At 38.3% G+C, this 24,899-nt stretch overlaps 1 protein-coding gene across 1 annotated transcript in view; it reads right to left on the minus strand.

Annotated features, from left to right (window-relative positions):
- The window catches only part of CRISPLD1 (cysteine rich secretory protein LCCL domain containing 1), a 67,338-nt gene that overhangs the window by 25,171 nt on the left and 17,268 nt on the right, over window positions 1–24,899 (minus strand). The window contains exons 3-10 of the mRNA XM_089776222.1: window positions 9,742–9,860; window positions 9,213–9,345; window positions 7,429–7,544; window positions 6,297–6,397; window positions 4,343–4,522; window positions 4,184–4,244; window positions 3,993–4,059; window positions 2,971–3,101 (exon numbers count right to left, since the gene is read on the minus strand). Of these exons, the coding sequence (XP_089632348.1) occupies window positions 2,971–3,101; window positions 3,993–4,059; window positions 4,184–4,244; window positions 4,343–4,522; window positions 6,297–6,397; window positions 7,429–7,544; window positions 9,213–9,345; window positions 9,742–9,860 (908 nt within the window). The remainder of the gene's footprint in view (window positions 1–2,970; window positions 3,102–3,992; window positions 4,060–4,183; window positions 4,245–4,342; window positions 4,523–6,296; window positions 6,398–7,428; window positions 7,545–9,212; window positions 9,346–9,741; window positions 9,861–24,899) is intronic.

The raw sequence follows: 24,899 nt of genomic DNA on the forward strand, positions 1-24,899 counted from the left end.
GCAAGTTGTATTTTAACATATGTTAGTTGGTTAAGGTGAACGTAACAGAGAGAACAATCCTGATTTCAAGTCTAGCTTCATCTTGAGCATGTAACACATGCAGGATACATCTACATTCAATCTGGAAGGTATAATTTCAGTTTGAGTAGACATACCGGTGCTTTGACTGAGCTAGAGCACTAATAATAGAAGTGTAGCTGTAGTGGTGGAAGTGGCAGAAGGGGCTGCCTGCCCTGAGTATGGGTACATACATGGGGCAGCTAGTCCCTCCTGTCCCTAAAGCAACAGTTGTATTTTTGGCATGACAGCTTGATCACCTCTGGGCTCAGCAGAGAGGCAGCAACAAGGAGGCTGTTCATAGTTTCTGTGGTCTTCTCTACAATGGTTCCAGACCCAGTATAGATCAGACAGACCTGGAGTCTGCTCTAATCTATAGCATCTGGCTATAGCCTGTAAGGGAGCTTCTGCCAGCCAAAAATTACCTGAGCAAAGTGCATTCCAAACCTTCCCCCCTTCTTGCGCATCAAGGGCTGAAGGAAAATGAATATCAGTCACCTATATTAGCTGTATGCTTCCTGGAGGTTCCTCCATACTGGGATAATCTGTACTGGGTAAAAAGAGCCAGTTTCTGTCCTTTCTGTGGTGTGTAGTTGATACAAAGTACAGAGTGAGTGAGACAAATGGGTCTTACTTCAGGAAATCTTTCCTCATGTGACATTCTGCCAATCCCTAATTTAACACTGTAACCTTCCTCTGGATTTTTCTAATCCCAGCATGTACTTTTTAACAAGTGTGGTCTATAGACACAGAAGCATGTCAACTATAGCTGGACATTATTGTATTTTCCCTTATTAAGGTTGCAAAGGTAGTATTAAATTATATCACCACATGCTGTATAAAGCAAGCCATGGTTGCGGGATTTTATTTTCAATTACTATACCAATATTGGGAATTAGGTCACTATTACAAATATCCACAAGTAATGTCACCTAGCTAACAATGTGCTGCTTTATCTCAATTCAGGTTTGGACCATTAAGAAACAACTAGTTTTGCACATGATAATGCAGCCTGAGTAAGGAGCAACATGTTAGGAGCAGGGTGAGAGCTTAAGCACAGCCTCTTTCCTCACAGCCTCATCCCTGCTTCTCCTTGCACTCAGTGGAAGGTCAATGGCAATTTTCCTCTGTGCTGGTTCAGCTGCACTGGCCGCTCCTGATCCTGATCTATACAAGATCAAAGACACTAACAAAGACAGTAACTTTATCATAATACACTGGCATTATGACAAACACATTTATCATAATACACTAGGGTGAAGCCTACTTTGATAATACTAGCACTGAAGTAACACTAACATCTTAATATTCTGAAAAGCTAGTACTGATGCTGCACCCCAGTTGAGCCCTGGCAGACTCTATCCTCCATTCCCACCCACCTTGCTTCCTTTTACAAGTTAAGAAATATTTGCATTTATTTTTCTGTACAAATAGCTCCAACAAGCCTTCAGATAAGGATCCAAACTTTGCTACACATTTCTGAATCAAACATCCAGTGTTTCAAGTTAAACATTCACTTAAATACATGCACTTTCATGCTATATGTGAGCAGGTAGTAGGAGTGATTCACTTCTAAATATAAATTCTTATGATTATTAATGATTCCATAGAACTCTTCAGAAGAGCAGACGGGGTGTGTTCCAAAGTCCTAGGAAAATTCCAGTTCTAATAATTATAGAATACTCTGCCCACTGTAGCGCTATAGTGCTAGCCTGTTTGCTTGCTTATATAGCTTTTCTTATAGTTTTGATTATTTGCATATAAAACCACATCTACCTCAAACAATATTATTGCATTTCTAATTCTGATTATTTTCCATTTTATTACCAGTATCTCAATACAAGTTTTAAAGCTGCATTTTGTTCTCATTGTGAGTGTCCTTGTCTTACATCCCAGGTGTCCTTGCAAACTGTATGTAGCCTGATTCTGAGACATGAAATTTATGATCAGATTAATTTGCGAGCCTATAAACAATATTATTTAAACAATATTATTAATCTCCTAAAAACAAGCCACGCTAGCATGGTTAGTTACCACTGTTACACAGGATGAATAGATAATTTTAACTCAGGATAAGTATGTACTTTTCCATTGTATGTACATTTTACATGAATATAGGAAATACATAATCAGAGACACTAATTTAGCTACACTAAATACATAATCAGAGACACTAATCTGAGGCTACATCTAGACTGCAGCGCTTTCTCAGGATACTAGAGGTATCCTAGAAAAACACTGCTGCATCCAAGGAAAGCATCTGCTTTTTTGAAAAAAATTCGGAAAAGAGAATGTGTTCTTTTGCCATCCTTGCAAACCTCGTTTTACGACGAATAAGGGATGTGCCAAAAGAGGAGGTTTTTCTGAAATTTGGTGCTGAGTAGATGTGCCAAATTTTGAAAAAGACTCTTTTGGAAGAAAAGCAAAACAAGATATGCAAATTGTGATTTGCAATTTGCATATCTTTTTCTGACTTTTCTTTGTAGTGTAGACATAGAATGAGAGGTAAGGTAGGAAGAGGTAATATATTTTATTGGCAAGAGAGACAATCTTTGAATTTGCACAAAGCTCTTCTTCAGGTTTGACTATCTGAAATAATTGCCAAGGGCAACTATTATACATTTTCCTTGCCTCTTCTATTAGATATAGCATTTTTGTCACTTCTTATCCCATAGCTATTCTGTCATTTCACAGTACACTCTTAAGAATAGCTACACTTTCAGAGTTGGTGAAATGATACCTGTATTCATGTGTGTGTTGTTTTTACAATGCTTTCAGATCTTTCAGGATGAAAAAATTTATAAGGGAAAACTATTATCATGACTTATTTCAGGTGCAAAAAAATTGCAATATATTAGAAACACCACACATTTTAGTTGTAAGCACAATGAGTATCAGTAATTTTGCACTTACCCAATTGACTGAATGCCATTTCGATAAGATTTAATGAAGTAGTTTTTCCTTCCTTGCCTACTGATATCAACCCAACCACCATCGTTGTCTAGGATACCATAATGTATGGCAGCTCTACAAATGCTGGATTGCTAAAAAATGAAGCAAGAACATAATTTCTATGTCAGATGAAATAATTGTTTTCCTTTATGTTTTAAATGTGAAAAGGCTACTCAGTTTACAATTGTACCCAATATTTACATTTCATAGAATCATAGAACCATAGAGCTGGAAGAGACCTCAGAAGGTCATTTGTTAAAGCTACTCAGTCTTATGCCTTGCAGTCATCATCTGGGGATTCCTTTACACAGAGATAGCCACTTAAACCTTCTGCCCTTAAAGTGAGGCCACCCAGTAGAAACATGGTCCTGAATCCAGCCCTTACCAAACTTGGAGTATTACCAGCTGGGTCTGGGTCTGGAGCCTCCACAAACATCCCTATTAAACTTGTTGTAGTTGAGGTCACCATCACCCCACATGAAAAAACAATTCTGCCATTGCTCACAGTACTCATTCATACTAATTTATAGTGTCTATTGTTTCTTTCTTTTTTTAGTGCTCCAAAGTGATATGCAACAGGATAAAGCTAAAGAACCAGATATTTTAAACTAAGGATTAAATTTATATATCTAGACCCATGTTCCCACAAACAGCCTATAAATATGCCCCCACAAAATCCTAAACAATATTTGTACAGATTTATAGCTGTCTAAATGGTCTGCATTCAAAAAATCCTGCATATATTCACAAATATGAGGTTTTATATAGCCATAAATTACATGTTTAGAAGCTCAGGAACAAATCTAGACAAAGTTGAGGCTACCTTACAAAATTGCTGTAGACTTTTTACTTCTATGAGCATTTATTTCTTTTGAATGCATTCTTGCTAATAACTAACACTTTCGCTAATATTACAAATTAAAAAACCAGAATTCCATTAATTATAACTATACTAAACACAATTTAAAAATATATATGTTTACCATTTCATAATGAACACTTCCAATCACTTTGCCCTTACTGTCCAAGCAGCCAGCAGGACATTCATACCTAAAGATTAAAAATGCAAATTGATTTGAGAACCTATGGTTACAACAGGAAAATATATTAGTTAACATATACACAACACTCTTTAGAAGAATCTCAGATAGTCAAATTGTAGAAGGTCTCATACCTATTGCAAGTTGTCCCTTTGCACTGGTCTCTTAGCCTTACTTCACAAGAAACAATCTGAGCTAAATAACAAAAAGCCAGTATCATTAAAATATCTTAGAAAGCTTTTTGTACACTTGGTTCAAATTAGTTAGCATATAAAAAAATGCAAACTCCTTACACATTTGCTGTGTGCTTATTACTTCATTTCTTTCACTATCATCATTTCTTGTGGAGCCTGTAGGTGAATGGGTCCTTGATCGACTTTGTGATGTTGTATCCTGTGCTTTGGATTGCTGCCGTTCAATCTCATTGGTTTCCTCCTCCGGCTCATGAGGGGAGTAAGACCTGTCCGAACCCTCTGTTTTAGTGAATGAATGAGACAAAATTATTTTTCAGAACAGATTTTCATCAATTTTTATAAAGGTCACTGACAAAGTGGCAACTCTGTGAATATTCGTGCTTTTAATATTCTGTCTTCATGGAACAGTTTCAAAAGAGATCGATGAACAAAATAAAAAAAGTGGTCCTTCCATTGACTAATGGTATCCATCAGCTAGATGGATAGCTGATGCTTGGTAACATATACCATATACCTTCTTAAGTCTTACATGGATGTCTTCTTCACTTTCTAGCACTTACAACCTAGTTTTAGGTGTGAATGTGCTGGCGGCAATATTTCTATTTTAACATCTTCCCTCTGTCATCAGGATCTATAGATCCTGGATCCAGGATCTATAGATCAATATTGGACTTCTAAATCTATATCTACCTGAAATTAGGCTCTTTTCTAGGCACCTTAATAAAGATCCTAATTTTCAGAGATGTTCACGTCTAAATGTAACTCTCTTATTTAGGTACTTAGATGTAAGCACCTAACTGTGACCCAGATGAACAGCTGAAGAATTTTATTCAGTAATCTTACTTTTCAAAAATATTAATAAGTGACTAAGTCACTTATATTAAAAAAATATCAGCTTTACAGTCTCCTTCATTCTAATGATAAAAAAATACAGTTTTGAAAAATGTAGACAGTAATAATGATACAAGTTGGAATTTTACTGGAATTAGTATATTCTTTTTGCTGCCATTTTTTTTTCTTTGGTGTTTTGCTGAGATAGCAGGAATTTCTATTTAAACAAATTATTAAAAAGAGTTTTCAGTGACTTATAAGTAAGTGACATAAACTGTATACAGTGCATCATGCACTGCTGTCAATGGGAACTCAGCACACAGCTATTCACCAGAAGGACTCAGATTGTCGAATCATGCCTTTAATAATTGCTGGAGCAAAATTTATAGTACAGTATATGTTCCAATATTTTAGAGCATAACAAAGAGAGAAAACAAAAATGGTGTATTTATGGTATCCAACCACACAGTCCAATTGCAGGTGCATTTGTTGTAATCATAGAATAGAATAATAGAATCCTAGGGCTGGAAGAGACCTCAGGAGGTCATCCAGTCCAGCTCCCTACTGAAAGCAGGACCAATCCCAATTAAACCATCCCAGCCAGGGTTTTGTCAAGCCAAGACTTAAAAACCTCAAGGGATGGAGATTCCACCACCTCCCTAGGTAACCCATTCCAGTGCTTCACCACCCTCCTAGTGAAATAGTTTTTCCTTATATCCAACCTAGACCTCCCCCACTGTAAGTTGAGAACATTGCTCCTTGTTCTGCCATCCGTCACTATTGAGAACAGCCTCTCTCCATCCTCTTTGGAACCTCCCTTCAGGAAGTTGAAGGCTGCTATCAAATCCCCCCTCACTCTTCTCTTCTGCAGATTAAATAAGCCCAAATCCCTCAGCCTCTCCTTGTAGGTCATGTGCTCCAGCCCCCTAATCATTTTGGTTGCCCTCTGCTGGACCCTCTCCAATGCATCCACATCCTTTCTATAGTGGGGGCTCCAGAACTGGACACAATATTCCAGATGTGGCCTCACCAGAGCCGAATAAAGGGGAATAATCACTTCTCTAGATCTGCTGGAAATGCTTCTCCTAATGCACCCCAATATGCCATTAGCCTTCTTGGCTACAAGGGCACACTGTTAACTTATATCCAGCTTCTCATCCATTGTAATCCCCAGGTCCTTTTCTGCAGAACTGCTACTTAGCCTGTCAGTAATGGTACATACCCCTGTAGCAAAGATTTTCTCTGCAACCTCCTCCAAAACTAGGTGGACATGCAGAACAAGGGCGGCCATGTTTGTAAGGAGCATGGCCCCACCAATTGCCCCTGAAAAAGAAAAATGCATTTTTGTTAATATTAACATCATTTCAATATGTGGCCAAATAAAATGAGGAAAAACTTGTTTCAATGTACAGTGATATTTGAACTGTGATGTTGTTAAAATAAACCAGAACTCCAAAAGGGAGTCTGAGAAACTAAGGCAGTAGCATGGTCCGGTGCTGGATCAGGTGAAACCCGTTACTCAGCAGTGATGGGCAACCTAGGCTAGTGAATGAACCATATAAGTTGCCCTCCTTCATCTCACTGGGTTACAAGATTGTTGTAACCAAGATGGTCTCCTGACAGGTATGCAAGCACAATTAGCAAAACTACCCTAGAATTTGTGGGAACTACTGACTGAACCATAGCTGCACTTTGAATGCAGAGGGTTTGCATGGCTCTCACAGTCAATGTTGTGTACCATCAGCATGCACCTTACTTCATGTGCCCTTGCTTTACGTCTGTGTCACTTTAGTACTATAATAGGAAAAAACTATTCAGACAGAAACCAGTGGAATTGTGGGCAATAGTAAACAAAATGTCTTGGGGGCCACACACAGAACCTGTGGGCCATGAGTTAACTACCACTGCTGTTACTAGTGTGCCACCAGAGCTAAATTCCTCCACCATAAGTGAATGGGACTTCCACGGTCCTGGACTTCAGTCAACCAACGGTATAATTTGACTCTAAGCATGTCAGCTCTATAAATGATGACTCTATTGTTTATTTAGTCATGTTATACATCTGCTAAAATAATTATGAAGAGATAACTTTATTGTGGCCTGATGTATCATTTTGTCTGGAAAATAAAGGTCTCTAGCTCTAGAGAGATTGAAAGAAAAAAAGTCAGGCAAGAAAATGGCCTGCTTGTGCTTTCATTCAGCAATGACTTAAGTAGGAATAAAGCATTTTTGTGGCTGTGCAGAAATAGAAAAAATTAATTTGATTTTCTCTGGAATTATCTCCTGGATTATGAAGTATTTTTCCCTTTCGGGATACCTTTTATAGTAAACGTTAGCCTACTACATATACTTACTTGGGAGAATAATTGCATACTAAGTAGACTGCTTTTGGCCATATCTGTCCCCAGATGTTCATATTATGACACAAGTTAATAGCACAACCTATCCTGCTACTTGTAGCCCATACCACCTAAATGACAGAAAACAAAAATACATGTGAAAATTAAAGGAGTGATTAACATGCACATGTACCCGAAACACTGAACTAACTGCACAACAAAGCAGTAATGATTCGGTCTCTCTCATACTCGTATGCACTTTTGGATTCATGCATGAAGATCAACTATTATTTAATGTTTGAATATTGAAAACCAAGGATGATGTACATTTGTCACTGCAAGTCAGATCTCTGGCTAGTATGAATCTGTGTTGTTCCAGTGACATCAATGGACTAATACTCATTTTCACCAGAGAATGATATGGCCATTCAGTTATGCCCCTCGTCACTAGGAACATTTTTATGCTGATGAATAAGGTAATCTGGGGGTGTATCTAACAGTGTAATCAAAATGCAAACATCTCATCTGAAGAACAGTTATATACACAAAAAAAGTTAAGCTGTAAGAAGTTGGGCAATTACATATTACTGTTACAAACACAATCTAAGAACACAGAAGAAATTCAGAATTAGATAGGTAGACAATAGCCAGCCATGAGCAAGCAATTAACACAAGTAATTAAACTACTAACAAAGGGCTTCAGTCACTGAAAACACTCATGTCTACTAAAGACCACAGATTTTAAACAATTAGGAAATTCGTGTCACTGTAGCTGAGAGGCAATTTGTATTTCTTCATGAAGCTGAAACAAACTCTTATGACAGAACTTTTAAAAGTTTCTGAAAAACTAAAGGCTTGGATTTTCCAAAGTGTTGAAGGAGTTAGGTGTCCAGCCCCCATTTAATTAAACGGGAGTTACAAATCTCATTCTCCTAGGCCACGGGTGGAGAACCATTTTTGGGGCGGGGAAAATGACCAACAGAAAAATCAGTCAGGGAGCCACACACAAGTGAGAAGCAAAGATAAAACAAAAATCAAAAATTGATTGAGAAGGAGGAAGACACTCCCCCCATTCCTCTTGCACACTAGAGCTTAGGGGTGCCCTGGCTAGTAGATTTTGTGTGTCCAGCTCAGTTAAATTCCAATAAGTTAAATTCTAGGGTCCGTACCCAAAGCAAATGGATAACAATACAGACTGAATGAAAACTTAGGGTGTGTCTAGACTACATGCCTCCTTCGACGGAGGCATGTAGATTAGCCAGATCGGAAGAGGGAAATGAAGCCGTGATTAAAATAATCGCGGCTTCATTTAAATTTAAATGGCTGCCCCGATCTGCCGATCAGCTGTTTGTCGGCAGATCGGGGCAGTCTGGACGCGATGCGCCGACAAAGAAGCCTTTCTTCATCGGCACAGGTAAACCTGGTTTCACGAGGCTTACCTGTGCCGATGAAGAAAGGCTTCTTTGTCGGCGCGTCGCGTCCAGACTGCCCCGATCTGCCGACAAACAGCTGATCGGCAGATCGGGGCAGCCATTTAAATTTAAATGAAGCCGCGATTATTTTAATCGCGGCTTCATTTCCCTCTTCCGATCTGGCTAATCTACATGCCTCCGTCGAAGGAGGCATGTAGTCTAGACACACCCTTAGTAAGGACCTTAGACTTGTGCTCCCGAGAATGGTAGGATCATGGTGCTTCCAAATTTTCTTTCAGGTGTTTCCCTAATACTGTCCTGCTGAGGCAACAAGGATTACAACTATGAACAACAGGAATAACTATGTGGTAAACCACACGCACATACCTGTGTATAATGAGTGCAAACAGGACCAGAACATCTGTAAGGACAATAGGGATTGCATTCTTGAGGGTAAGGGTAGGTGAAGTCTCTCACTTCGTCATACCATGCCTGGACATGAAATGTTGGAGGCCTATATCTATAAAAAACAGCAATTTCTGATAAAATTATAACCATACTAGAACAACTCTAAAAAAATGCATCTTTCAACACTCTGGCTATGTCTACACAGCAGCGTTATTTTGGAATAACTGATGTTGAGATGGAAGACTTCTTACTCAGAGTCTTGTAACCCTCATTTTACGAAGAGTAAGGGAAGTCGTAGGAAGAATGCTCTAACTTGGACTTCCTGCTGTGTGTACAGCCTCAAAAGCTGAAGTAAGCTATTTTGACAAACTACGGAATTGACGTAGCTCAAGTTACATAGCTTATTTCGGCTTTAGCCCTGCTGTGTAGAGGTACCCTCCGACTTTAAATAAGAAGTAGATATCCATATGGTTAAAAATAATGAGATAAAAATCATATCTTAAACTACCTTCCCCAATGTGCCCCCAAATTCTGTCCAATTGATGGAAGAAGGCTTGCAGGTCCATGTTCCCATAGACAAGTTTCAGCCCAGGATTCTGCAGATCTCTCCAGCTCTACATCCCACACCTACAGTTCCAGAGGGAAAAAAAAGATAGCCACAAAATATATCTAAAGTAGAGCCTATTTCATGTATTTGAAAAGAATCTCACCCAAACTATTTATTTAAGTTTCTTGTTTTTCGGTTAAAAAGGCAGCTTTAAATAGCTTATGTCCTATTTGTGTTATGTAAGTCTTCTCACAATATTAAAAAATGACTCCCTCCACCCCCCATCTAAACAAATGCAGCAGGAGTTGTGTAGTGCAGGAAAGATAAATTATGAAATTGACAAGCTTAGTTCTATTTTCCAGGTTGCTTTGTGAGATTTCCTTTTGTATCAGAAGGTACAATTCTTAGCCAAAAAGGTATTATCCAACACATTTTCAGAATAAAGGTCCCTGCCTCAAATCAACAGTTTATCTGAAATGAAAGGGGTTTTCTCCTCCTTTTTTCCTACTAAGCTCTTTTAGAAATAACATACCATCCAAACACCTACTTGAGGAACAGTGCAATCTTCCAGAATCTAAACAAAATTATTGTCCTTGCTGTATGGTTGGGCTGGTAAAATAAGTTATGTTCACCATGTGAAGCAATTCAGTATGCCACCAAGTGGAAAATATTTCTGTCAACTCCAAAGTGGTTTACAAAAGTAAAATAAACTGATATATGAATTATGGTCTGTTTATCACAATGTCCTTTAGAAGCAATTGTAGGAGTCAGCTTATTGCTGAGAGACAAATAGAAACTTGGAAGTTCCGTCTCTTTCCAGCCATATGAAACCTCAGCTTCTCTGTGAGCATATCACTAGTAGAGCATATCTCCACATCTCACTGTGTTTGTATTGTCTGTACAACAATGCACTCACCATGCAATATTAACTTTAGAAAAGGTTTTTGTCAAAGTAGAGCAATGTATCTTTTTTTTTTTAGTTCAAGCACCATTTAATGCTGCCTGACTTTGTCTAATTTCTTAACTGATAGTTATAGAAACTGCTTCCAAATGTTTGAAAAGTTATCTTGGATTGACTGGATCTGAAATTCCTCAGGTAGTCAGACTGGAATCAAGGATTTTCTATGAAGCAAATACATTTATTGATGGAAAACAAAATTATACCTTTGTATTTTTGCTCTAACAGTTCCTTAAACATGAATTTGTGTTATTAAAAAAAAGTTATTCCGTGCGTCCTAACACCACTTTCCCATGAAAAAGCTGGACTTGCCATCTAAAATCTATAGCAGAATCAAAAACTGAAAACTGACATGTCTCAAGAAATTCAGCCAAAGTTTCATGAATGTTATCATAGTCAATGTTTCATTGTCATATCTTGCTATGTTGTTGCAGATCTGTTTGCCTCGTAGGGCATGTCTACACTAAGAAATTATTTCAAAATAACTACATTTGAAATAACAGCTCCCGGAATAACAAAATTGAAATAGCATGTCCCCACTACAGGAGAACCTTAAAATTAGTCCAAGGCAGGCTCTGTTATTGTGGATACACTAACTCCTTAGTGTAGACCAGGGTTTAGTAACCAGATACTTACTGTAAATTCAATGTGCTTTTGGTTACACATTTTACCAAGAAGTTTAGCAGACTTTGATCTCCTATTTCAATAAAAATTTGATCATAGTACTTCCAGTCTCTGAATACTATCTCTCACCGCACAAAAAATTATTTCAAGAAGTCTCTAACAGAGTGGCTTCTTTCTTCTCTTTAATCATCATCAAAGGGACTCGCTCGAAATTGAGGATGGTTGTCTTTCATCCATTGTCCAATTCAAATGATCAGTGGGTCTGCTGATGGCTCGTAAGGCCTATTCTGGAGCCACAGATTCAGACTTTTTTTTCTGAGCAGAGCAGGCAAACCACAGGTATTAATTCAGGTCATAGCATGCTCTTTTTGTCACTTCCATTTTTCTGTTACTTTGAGAATCAAATGCACTTTCATTTCTTCTCTCAAGCTACGTCTAGACTGCAATCCTCTTTCGAAGAGGCTTTCAAAAAAGAGCGTCTAGACTGCAACCAGTACTTTCGAAAAAGCAAGCCGCTTTTTCGAAAGAGAGCACCCAGGCAGTCTGGATGCTCTCTTTCGAAAAAGCACAGTGTGCATTCCATAGCGCCTTTTTTCGAAAGAGCACTTTCGAAAAAAGGCGTTATTCCTCATGAAATGAGGAGTGCCACCATTGAAAGAAAAGCCACGTTCTTTCGATTTTATTTCAAAAGAACGCGGCAGTAGTCTAGACGCAGGTGAAGTATTTTCGAAAAAAGGCTACTTTTTTCAAAAAAACCTTGCAGTCTAGACACAGCCTTAGATTTTGTTGGATTTTTTTTCCTGTAAAAAAATTTTACTTTTTAACAAAAGTGAAAGTTGAAAATTTTTAGCTAAGAACTGTTAATCTATTTATTTCAATTGTCTACTATTTTTCTACAAAAATTGGAAAGTATCTTCTCTGAAAAAATTACATTAATTTTTCATTTAGATGAAAAATCCAATTTTGTCATAAAGATGTTGATCAGCAATTTTTGATCAGCTCAACTTTTGTTGTCACCTCTCCTCAGCTTCTAGTATTTATCAGGGACTGAAGACTTTTTGAACTTAGCTCATGAGACCATCCTTTTTTGTAGGTAGGAAAGGAAGGGCCAAAGAGGGGTGATGATATCATTGCCTGGAATCCATCCTAGAGAGAGAAGGCTCCAGACTGGGAGGTGCAGAAGGAAATGTCACACTGTCGGGGTATGTCTAGACTACATGGTTTTGTCGACAAAAGTGGACTTTTGTCGACAAAACTATACCTGCGTCTGTACTGCAGCTGAGTTCTGTCGACATAACGTTGACAGAACTCAGCAGTTTTGTCGACCTCATTCTGCGAGGAATAACGCCTTTTGTCGACAGAGTTCTGTAGACAGAAGGCGTTATTGCATCTACACTGTCCTTTGCGTGTACACTGTCATGTCGACAAAGTGGCTTGCTTTGTCAACAGAACTGGATGTAGTCTAGACGCTCTTTGTTGACAGAAGCTTTGTCGACAGTATCTGTCGACAAAGCTTCTGTTGACAAAAGCCTGTAGTCTAGACGTACCTTCAGAGCCCCTACACAACTGGGCCTTTCTTAACCCTACTGCTGGTACTGCTGCACCACTGAAGAAGAAACCCTGTGTAAAAAAAAAATCTCACTTGAGCTGAAGATACTCCAACAAAGCAACCTGGGTAGCTGACACTTTGTTGAAGTTTTTCCATTTGTAGATTGTCCTATGTCACTTGTTTTGTTTCATTTTTGGAATACATTTTTTAACTTCCTGACCCAAGTTCCTCATATTCTTGCACGGACTAGGTAGTTCGAATTAAAACTCCTAATTTGAACTACCATTACTTCTCCTGTTATGAGGAATAATAGTAGTTCGAATTAGGAGCTTTAATTCGAACTACCTAGTCCGTGCCGTGTGTAGCCGCGGGCAGGGAGTTCAAACTACGGGGCATTTAAAAATGGCGGCGCCCGGGAACATGCAAATAAAGCCTGGGATATTTAAATCCCGGGCTTCATTTGCAAGTTCAAATGCCTACATTTGCCAGCCTAGTTCGAACTAAGGTGGCAGTGTAAACATACCCTAACATAAAAATCTAGAGTTCTTATGTATCAGTAGTCCTCAGAATGTGGCCAATTATGGTACTTTGAGGCCCCAATCATATTTTATACTCTGACTGTTCTCAAGTGCTCTGCCACAACAGGTCAGCCCTAACCCTGTAGATCCAGATCTTAGAAGATCTCTGATACATAGATATATCCTCAGTTGGAATAGAGCTTCTACAATGGCTTTTAAACCACTACTCTACTGCTGCTGGATTATGGGTTGTGGCTGGGAAGGGGGGGAGGCATCAATTGTGGCCAAAGAACTTTAGGTGATATGACATTAGTATCCCTGCCCTCAGTGAAACCCAGTGAGCAGGAGAAGGACAGCTCAAAGGACAAGGAATCAGATATTATTTTCCTGATGCAGACTGTCAAACTCAGAGTTATATTTGCCAACCAAACTGAACTAATCAACCAATTTAACAAACTCAATTTTTGAATCTAAGAATACATCATGATTCTTTGATTTAAACTCGCAGTGAATCAATATGCTATTGTTATTAGCACATATCCCAAAACTTGATGATGATACCAAAATGAATCCTGCACCAGGCTTGATCAAGTTCTCTATGGTGTATCAGTGACAGATCAGGTCATCCTTCTTCGCAACTTTAAAGCTAGTATCAGATGGGATTCAAAACTATGGAACAGAATCATCAAACGTCCATTGAAAAAGCATTCTTCTTCCTACCAAATGCAGAATATGAACTTGTCACTAACTTTGTTTCACCCACGAAATAAATCAAAGAAATCATGGTAACACCCATAATCTAAGCACTGGCATTTTGTCGACTGTCGTTGTCCAGTAATAGGATTGCACAGATGTCTGTATTGCTCAAGCTATGACTGGAAGTGATGACTACTGGACTGATGGTTCTCTCATCCGCTCAATCAGGACCATCAGACTGGCACCTAAATGATGTCTGCAATGGAAATGATGCAAACAGAAAAATCAACATCAAGGCACTCAAGGATCCAACAAAGTATGACCTCATGCATGAATGCCTCACAAAAAAATGACATATATCAGACAACTGGAATGTTTTGTCTTCAGTGCCTCCAAAGACATGCTAGGGCTGTACTATGAAACATCTTGTGAAAAATTTAAAATTATCAGGAGCTACAGGATTTGATCAGTCACAAATCAAGCCCTTTTGTGTCTGACATCAATTGTGTGCAAAACAAATCCTGTCACCAACGAGGAAAAGCAGAAGTCCAAAAAATAATTAGTGACGTGAAGAACACATGGTGGCTGGATAAATCAAAAGAACTTCAACTTCCTTCAAAAATCCATGATATACTTGGATTCTTTAAGACTGTTATAAACTATATATAGCCCATGTTTCTACAAGTCAACCCCCCTAAGATTTAAGGAGAAGAGATAATCAAATAAATGCAAGTCATCAATGCATTCAGGAAGGATCACTTTGAGGATTTCCCCAATCTGTTTCTCTGCTGTTGATTTCCGTGTTTTCACCTTGATACCACAAAATCCAATCAGAGATGAACTCTGAATACGTGTGCGGTGCTATTAAGCAGATGAAGTACAGCAATACATATAGAGTCAATAGAACCCCTGCAGAAATTTTACAAGCACAGGAGGGAAGAATTCACCTCACAGCTATACACTTTTGTTCTGAAAATCTGGAACTATGAAGAGACTCCCAGATGAATTTAGAAATGCTATGATTGTGACCATTTTTAAGAAAGATAAATCCGACTGTAGAAATTATGGAGGAATCTCTTTGTTAGCAACTCCAGGAAGGTCCTTGCAAGACTTCTCCTGAAGCATCTTCTTCCTCTTGCAGAACAGTTCTTCCTGAATTTTAGTGTGGAGTTAGGCCACTTAGAGGCATTATTGACATTATTCACTGCTTGCCAAATGAAGGAAAAAATTAGAGAACAATACAGACCACTATACCTGGCATTCATTTTTCTGACTCCATTACCAGGGAAGCATTGTGAAAAATCTTCCTTAAGTTTGGATGTCCACCTAAATTTGTCACTATTCTTCATTTCCTTCACAATGATTCTGTAATAGATCAATTATGGGCTTTTTAAGGTTTTATGGATATTTAAGGTTAAAACAGCTATCAAGCAAGGCTCTTTCATTGCCTCAATAATCTTTTTCATCTTCCTTGCTGCAATGCTTTTTTTGATCAGCAATAAGATCCCGGTATGAGTGCAGCTAATCTACTGAATTGATGGGAAGCTATTCAACCTTGTCCATTTCCTAACTAGAATCAAAACATCACTGACTTCAGATATTGAGCTTCCGTGTGCTGACCATGCTGTAGTGTGTGCTCTCTGAAAAATAGATATTCAGGTAATCATTGGTGTCTTTGCTGAAGCAGATCAGAAAATGGGGCTGACACACAACATTCAGAAGACAATATTGCTCCATCAGTAAGCTTCTAGTGCATAGTTATCAGCACCGGCAATACAGATCCATGATAACCCTCTAGCAAATGTTGTACACTATGCATAACTTGAAAGCAACCTCTCAGAACAGCTGGTCTGGGTAAAGAATTCTAGTACCAGCAAAAATGTTCTGAGGTTTTGATCAGCTGAAAAAAAGGGAGTATTGAAGATTGCAACATCAGAACCAAAACCAAATTCATGGTCTGTAAGCTGTTGTGATCTCCACCATGTTCTGTAGGGTTGAAATGTGGACAACATACAATAGACCTCTTAAGATGCTGAAGAAGTATCATCAATGCTGTATGTACAAGATTCTCCAAATCCGATGGGATGATAGATGCACTAACATCAGCATTCACTTGCAAGCTAATATTACAATCATCCAAGCAATTATTATTTTTCATCAATTTAATTGTGCATATTGTCTGGAGGCATGGTTCCAGACTGCCAAAACAAATCTTCGGCTCTCAACTCAGCCAAGGAAAACACGCCAGAGGAGCAGAACAATCTATAGGCTAATATGAGGAAATGCAATATTGATATCAACTCACGGGAAAGTATGATCCAGAATCAACAATAATAGAGAAACTCAGCACTGACACACAAGTTATAATTTTTTATTATTATTTATTCTTTTCTTAGGACATCAGTATTTGGCACAATAAAATAATCCATATTTTAATACGTTTAATCTCAATAATATAATACAGTTATCATACACTTTATAATAGCTCTGATAACTTCTGTTTCTTATAAAACTTTAGGCATCAAATTCTTTCTATAAAGTTCACTCAGTTTCATTTCAATACATTTGCAAAACATCTGAGTATCTTAATAGCTCATAGCAATTATATCAAAAATCAGATCATCCGTATCATCATCAGAGAAGGTCTATGAAAAATTTGTAATGAAAAATGCAGAAATTAATATATCCATTTAGTTTTTAATAAGTTTTATAAAAAGATACATTATAAAATAAACCTTTGTAAAGCAACATCTTAACTGATTACCTGTGCTATCTGTTTTAGGGTTCTTTTAATGTCAGCTATATGCTGGACTTTGGTCTGGCACCATCAGGACCTGAGTGGTCATGAAGAAGGGAATTTGCTGGACCAAGGAAGGTCAGGCGTCGGGCTCTCCCAGGGCTCCCCTCCTGGACACCAGCTCAGTCAGTGTGCTGCCCCCAGCTGGTGGCAGTGCTCCACTCCTGGCAGCTGCTTGCTCCAGCCAGTGCGGCTCCCTTTTCCTAATCAGTGGGGCTCCAAGTCCCAGCTGACGGTGGCTCGGCCACAGGGGCTCCATGTCCCCAGCTGGCAGCGGATCCACAGCCCTGGCTAGCAAGGGCTCCATGTCCCCGACCAGCAGAGCTCTGCTGGCAGGAATCCCTGCCCAGTCCTGCTCTGGCTGACAGCAGCTAGCTGGGCTTCCTGCCCCCAGGACACTGGCCCTCCACCCTGAGCTCCTAGCCTCTAGCAACATCTGTGGCTGGGGCTCTCTGGTTGAACAATATCCTTAGTCCTGCTAGACCATGGAAGCTGCCAGACCAGTGAGTCCCTGACAACAGAGGTTCAACCTGTACTTAACTAAAGAAACAGGATTCAGTAGTTTAAACTAATTTTTTGGAGTTTATTATATATTTGCAACAGTAGCAACTAATAGCATAGACTATGAAAAGAAAAATGGTATTGGACTACACTTAGCTAACACTAACTACAAATTTGGTTGATAACTAGAGTCTGGCATATCAGCGGATATCTGTTTCGTAACCTCAAATAACTGCATCCACCAATGCAGATGTAATATCTATGGATCATTTTCATTGATAGTGGAGTGGATGTGGATACTCACACAAGGTTCTTCTCCCTCTGCCTGGCAAAGGGTGGGGAGGGACACTGAGCAGACCCCACACTGCCAACAAGGAGGAGGCATAACAAGTTCCCCTTGATCACTCAAAAATCTCTCCCATCATGTTGACAATGTAGATGGGTGCAGAAGATAGACACTGTTCTATGGGGCTACCTCATTGCTGGCAATTACCATTAAAAGATGCCTGTCCAAGGAAAGTATTTGATGTCATTCGGAGGACTCCATCATAACTAACCCATGACCTCAGTCTTCTTACAGATGTCGTCAAGTTTCGGGAAGCAATGTGTTAAAGGAGACAGGCCACTTTATCCTATTTCTTTGTTCTTACCTGACTTGCTTTTTTTTCCTTGGAAGTGCTGAAATGGACCAATCAAATGGTGTCTCCTACTTCTTCCTAAGATTTGAAATGTCCAAAAAAAATGAAAGTCATCCTCTCTCATCATCCAACTGGGGAATGGGACATCAACATTTGAGTTCTTGCAACTGTGAATGGAATTTTCCAGGCTCTCCGAGTAGCACATCTTGCCATAGGAGCTTCGTGTAAGATAACCATTTAAGCTTTAACTGTTGGTACAATCATCTTGGGACATACCTTGAGCAGTGGCTGGCTTACTCCGGTCAGCAAGTAAGTGGGCCCATTTGAGGAGCATTCCCTGATCAATTTTGCAGTTAAGCTAGTTAAAGCTGCAGTTTCTCCATCAATATTATGCTTGTTGCTGAACTGTATATTTTAACATTCACATAATGTATACAAAGTCTTCCATATTCTTTGATGTGCTTTAAATGTGTTTTAACAGTCCATTGTACAATGCAAAGTCACTTCAAGAGCTGTTGTTCTCCAGGAAGTCACATCAGCTGTATAAAACCTTCCACCTATGTTCTCTGTGTTTTCATATCAATGGCAGAATCTTAGTATGTATAGCTAAACTTGAGTCCATATATTAATCAGTTACATTTTGATTATTATATTCTGTGAGCAAGTATCATTATACACACTATTTTATTTCCTTTTTTTTACTGCCTCTTTTAGCACAAGCGTATTTTACTAACTTGATAGCAAAAACATGCTTAATTGTGAACTTTACTTACTTCTTTACTTTATTACTTAAGCTAAATAAAAACAAGAAAAAACTACAATATAAATGCAGTCTCTTTCTTTCCTCATAGGTTTGCCCATGAGATCCTTAAAGTTTACAATATTTTGTCCAAAGCTGTACCACTTATGATTTATTTCCCTTTTACACATAATTTTAATTAAAAAATTATATTCTATCAAGTTGTCTGTTTACTACTGTTCCTGGTACATCATATAATATCAATGTTGATATTAATTTAATAGGATTTTAATACATTCATTGACAAGATAAAATTAGCTGTCCTGATGAAAAATTGTGATTAAAATGTATATTAAAAAGTCAATTATTTATCTGATATTTGAGAGGGAACAGTTGGTTCTCTCTTAGGGTACGTCTACACTAGCTCGTTAGTTCGAGCTAGGTAGGGTAATGAGGGCAAGCGGAGTTGCAAATGAAGCCCGGGATTTAAATATCCCGGGCTTCATTTGCATGTTCCCGGGCGCGGCCATTTTTAAATCCCCCCTAGTCCAAACTCCGTGCCCGCGGCTACACGCGGCATGGAGTAGGTAGTTCAAATTAAAGATCCTAATTCAAATTACCATTACTCCTCGCCTATACATATAAACTTTGCTTCTGCGGCAAATTATGCCAAATTTCCTACCTTTTCCCCCTTGAAACACACACCCCTCATCTGTGAAGTTACTCTAGAGCATTAAATTAACTCTGTGTTCTTTATGGGAAAAGGCCCCAGCCATCTGCTTCCATAGTGCTCCCATTTAAAATAAGTACTATACTATTAACCCTACATGATAAGTGGTCTATTGAGATCGAACCTAGAGTACCAAAAGCACCAGACTCTACCACCTGAGTTAAAAACTGACACACTTATTCTCTGTCTGATGCTATTCCGAAATAACATAACCCACGTCTACACCACAAGCAGTTATTTCGACATAATGTCAACATAATGGTAAGCTGGAGGACTTCTTACTGCAATTCCTGTAACCCTCATTTTACGCGGAGTAAGGGAAGTCGAAGGAATAGTGTTGTTTCTCAGACGTCCTGCTGGTTGGACAGCACCAAAAGCCAAAATAAGCAATTTTGACTTAAGCTAAGCAATTGACGTAGCTGAAGTTGAGTAGCTTAATTCAGCTTTAGCCCTGCTATATAGACGTGCCCTGTGTGGACCAATGAGTAGAAGAGGACAATGCAGTTATCTGCTGTAGCAGATTGACAGAAAAGTATAGTGCTTTTCTTCTCTTCTGGATGGTTTCATTTGGTTAATGGATTCTTTCAGAAAGGAGAGGGGAGAAGAGGAGGGGAGCAAAAACATTAAGACCATGGCCTCTTCCTAACTAAAACGACATTCTGAACATCAGACAGAGCTATACATTTACTGTTCAGTGAAAAAATACCTCTACTTCTCCATCAAACAAAAAGGATTAATTGGAAGATGTTTTTATTTAATTTATATCTTGCTCTGGGCACTTTCAACAATTTCACATAAAATTATATCTTACATGGACATATTATTACACATTCGGTGTTATCCAGACAACACAAAATAATTAAGCTTCTCAATAACACTACTGTCAATCTCTATCTCATTACTCCACCATTTCCCAGAAATGAGTTGCAACCAGGAAAATTAATCCAAATTAACTGAAGGTGTGAATGTGAAATGAGGATGTTACTCAGAATTAAAATAGTCTAAATTTGATTTAGCTTATGTCACTCTGGAACTGAATTAAACAGAACTGAATTAAGGCCACTTTAATTCTAAATGAGAGTTTTTAACTAGCCCACCTCAAATTCACACCTTTAGTTAATTCAGATTAATTTTTCTAGGTGTCCCCATGCAGACAAGCCCTTAGACTTTTTATTTTCCTTCTGGTTCATGTCTGAATTTATAGTGCATCCAGGAAGAAGACAATCACAATACTAAATAAGGCCAGGTCTACACTAGGAACTACATTGGTACAGCTGTCTCTCTCAGTGATGTGAAAAAACACAAGCTGAAAAAGATCACACAGGATCTTTTTCTTATACATGTCTAGAAAAGGGTCTTTTTAAGTGGATAAAAGTATTTGTTTAGTTTAAGGGATAAGTAGAAAAATATTGCCTGCAATGCTGATGGTGGCTATTGATGTAAAGTCTACTTTAGTAATAAGCCAGCAAAGAAAATACAAATCTAAAACACTTCTATGACTGCTGTGCATGAGCACTCATATTCAGAGGCTATGTCTAGACTATAAAGGTTTTTTTTAAGAAGTGGCCTTTTTTCAAAAAAACTTCACCTGAATCTAGACTGCTGTCATGTTCTTTCAAAATTAAATTGAAAGAACGTGGCAGGTTTTTCAACAGCGGTAAACCTAATTTTACAAGGAAGAACGATTTTTTTTCGAAAGAGCTCTTTCAAAAAAAGGCATTCTTGCATGCAAACAGGGCTTTTTCGAAACAGAGCATCCAGATTGCTTGGGTGCTCTCTTTCGAAAAAGCGGATCACTTTTTTGAAAGTGTTATGGCTGTCTAAACAGTCTCTTTCAAAAGAGGTTTGTAGTCTACATGTATCCAGAGTGACATTTCAATAAAAATCAATTATGTAAATCAACTTCTCTGTTCAAAATTAAGGTGTCAGAATATCCATTTAATCAGTCTCCTCAACTCAAACTTCAAAGCTTGTTAACAGTGAATGAATGGATATTTTGCCAAAATTTGCTTTTGTCTTTGACTAACACTAAGCCAAATCCAGGTTCTGTTGAAGTCTGTAGGAATTTTTGCATTGATTTCAATAGCATCAGGTGGCTAAGCAGAACTAGGGATAACCAATTAAATAGAATTTTATAACTGGTTAAACATTATGCTTAACTTATGGTTAAAGCAGGAGCAAGTGGAGAGGACAGGGGGGCTGGGCCTACCATGGAGAGGGGCTGCTCCGGCCAGCGGGTCGGAACAACTCCTGCCTGCAGTGTGCCGCCTGCTTGAGCCGCTCCTTGTCCATGGCAGGTGGGGAGCTGCTCCAGTCCCAACTGGTTAATCAGTCACATATCTAAGAGGAACACCTTTTCATTATTACTTTCAGAGCCCAAGATGTTAATTTTACAAAACTTACAGACTACTGGACTTTTAACAATTAATTTTCAGTAGTTGGGACAGAATCATTCAGCAATTCCAGTCAATCAGTTGCCTGCTGACCCAAAGCCTATGAGACCAAAGCACAGAGCTCTGACACTCTTAACATAACCCTAGCTCAATATTCAACATTGACCTGTAATAATGACATCTTCACAGCAACTACTGTGAAGTATGGTAGCTGTGTGTGCAGCCACAGGTGTTCAATTTTCTGTACAGGATAGACTGTGCTTAATTTGTGTCAGGGCTGAGCCCCAACACCACTAAGCTCAGCAGTTCATAGCCCAGGCACATCTGAGCTCACTGCATCAGTTATGAATGTAAAAAACTGTTTGAGCTCCAGGCACCTCTTTCATTACAAATTAAGTACTGAGGGTATCCTTTTTGTAGGACAATGGGCAAAATCCGAGCAAAAGTCATATTTTCTTTTAGGATCTGTCCTCCCTTCTATCATTGGTGAGTTTCAATCCCTTTCTTTACGCTTTGCTTTTATTGATTTATTTAAAAAAAAAAAGGGGGGGGGGTTCCAAACAAATAAAAAAGACACTCAGAAAAATGAGTCTGAATTTGCCGAGAAACTTTTAGTAAATTGTGAGAAGAAGAAAAAAATACATCCTTCTTCTCAGAAACCACTTAGCCTCTGCTTTTATACTCTCCTCCTTGATCACCCATGGGGCAAGCACAGATCTAAATTAACCCTTCTCATGCACTAGGATTGTGGAACACCTTCCTACTTTATAAACACTCTCAGAAAATCCTGAAGTACTTTTCAGTGGAATGTAGAATACAAAAATAACATTTTACATAACTAGAAAGAAATCCACATACAGGAAAAAGAGAAAAAAGGCATAATGAGGTGTACTGATGGCTGAAGTATCTAATGCCTATTTTATTTCTGTTTTCACTAAAAAGACTGATGAAGATTAAATACTCAACTCAACTAATATTAACAACCAAAGGAAAGGAACTCATGCCAAAAATAAGGAAAAAATAGGTTAAAGAATATTTAGATAAGAGAGATATAGTATAGTCAGCAATACCCAATAAAATTAATCTTAAGGCAATTAGATACTAGTAGAAGCAACCAAGTGACCATTAGCAAGAATCTTTATGACAGATGAAGTCCCAGAGGACTAGAGAAAGATAAACATAATACCTATCTTTAAACAGGGGAACAAAGGGGATTCAGGGAATTACACATGAAATTCAATAAAGACAAGTACAAAGTACTACTCTTAGGGATCATAACATCAAATGTGCAATTACAAAAGAGGAAATAATGGGGTTGTCAGTACTACTGCTGTGAAGGATATGGGGGAGCATATCACAAATTGAATCTGAGTCAACAACATTAAACAGTTGCCAAAAAAAGATAATATAATTCTGGAATGCATTAACAGGAGTATCGTACGTCAGACATAGGAAATAATTGTTTCACTGTACTCAGCACATCCTTTAACCTGTGTACTTGTGCAACCATTCAAGAAAGATTCAAATGACACCCACCCAATTAGCAGAGTGCCCACAACTAAATTTTTGGGTTTTTGGTGATGCACATTCATATATACTTTGGAGTACATTAATATCTTTCCACACATGGATGGAAAAGACTTGCGAGAACATTGTTCAGTACTGGTGAGGCCTCAGCTGGAATATTGTACCTAATTCTGGGCACTATGCTTTAGAAAAAGTGGTGGACAAACTAGGGAGTGTCCAAAGGGGCAGGGAGGTCGGACTTGATCAAAGATCCTGACTTGTAAGAAAAAAAGATAAAACAAAATGGGCATGAAATAACAGTGTGAGCGTCTACACAGCTTATTCCGACTTCTGTAAACCTCATTCTTGAGTAATAATGCCTATTCCAAAATACCTATTTCAAAATAGCAGTAGTGTGGACGCTCCACTGCTGCTGGTTCGAAATAGCTCCTCCCCAGGGCCATTCAAAGTAAATCCCACCTAGTGCCTTCTGGGGCTCTAAATTGAGGTAGTAAATTGAGGCTTGGGGAAGCCTGCCTCAGACTAATTTTGAGGCTTCTCTGTAGTATAGACGTGCTATTTCAAAATAAGCTGTTTTGTAGTATTTCTTCCAGAATAGCATATTTCAAAATAAGCGTGTAGTGTAGACATACCCTAAGAATAGGTTGGACAAACACTTGTCAGGGAAAGTTTGTTTCTGTTTTCACTAAAAAGACTGATGAAGATTAGATACTCAACTCAAGATAATAATAATAATAATAATAAAAAAAAAAGATAATGATGACCTCAAAGTCCTTCCATGCTTATGTTTATAGGACTCTATAGAAGTAAAATAGTGAAATTTAAATTAGGTAACGATGGAAATAAGTACAGTGATTTCCACTGACAGTAAACATTTACCATGGCATGACAAATATCTCACAGCTGTATGCATTCTAAATAATCGGAATAAAATGGTAAAGGAAATACCATGGTACAGCATGGTATTTACGTTTTAATAGCTTCCACTGCATTTTTTTAAGACTAATTACATTGAGAAGGGAAAAAGGATGGATGAAATATTAGATGAAAATACCCTGGTCAAATAACCCAAAAATAAATCAAAATGAGTAGCCTGGTGCCAGAATATTATGCAAGTAAGAAAGACGAGGTGCCCAGAGCTTCACTTTATAATGGCTATATGTTCCAGGTAATAATAATATTAATTTAATTACACATCCCATCCAAAGATCACAAAACACTTTACAGATAGCTAATTAATCCTCTTGGTATCATTTTAACATAGGTTAAGTGTTATGTTCTTTCATAGATGAGTACAGTAACACAATCAGTTGTTAAGGTCAAATTCTTCAATGTGGATGACTGAATTCAGACTTCTAAATTTATATTTAGGCCCTGTAAAGAAATTAGTGGAAACTGGTAATGCTCAGTTCCTCTGTGAGTCAGACCGCTTATTTAAATAGTCAGATA

Source organism: Pelodiscus sinensis, chromosome 2, assembly GCF_052426305.1.
Source record: "Pelodiscus sinensis isolate ZL-2025 chromosome 2, ASM5242630v1, whole genome shotgun sequence".
Lineage (NCBI taxonomy): Eukaryota > Metazoa > Chordata > Testudines > Trionychidae > Pelodiscus > Pelodiscus sinensis.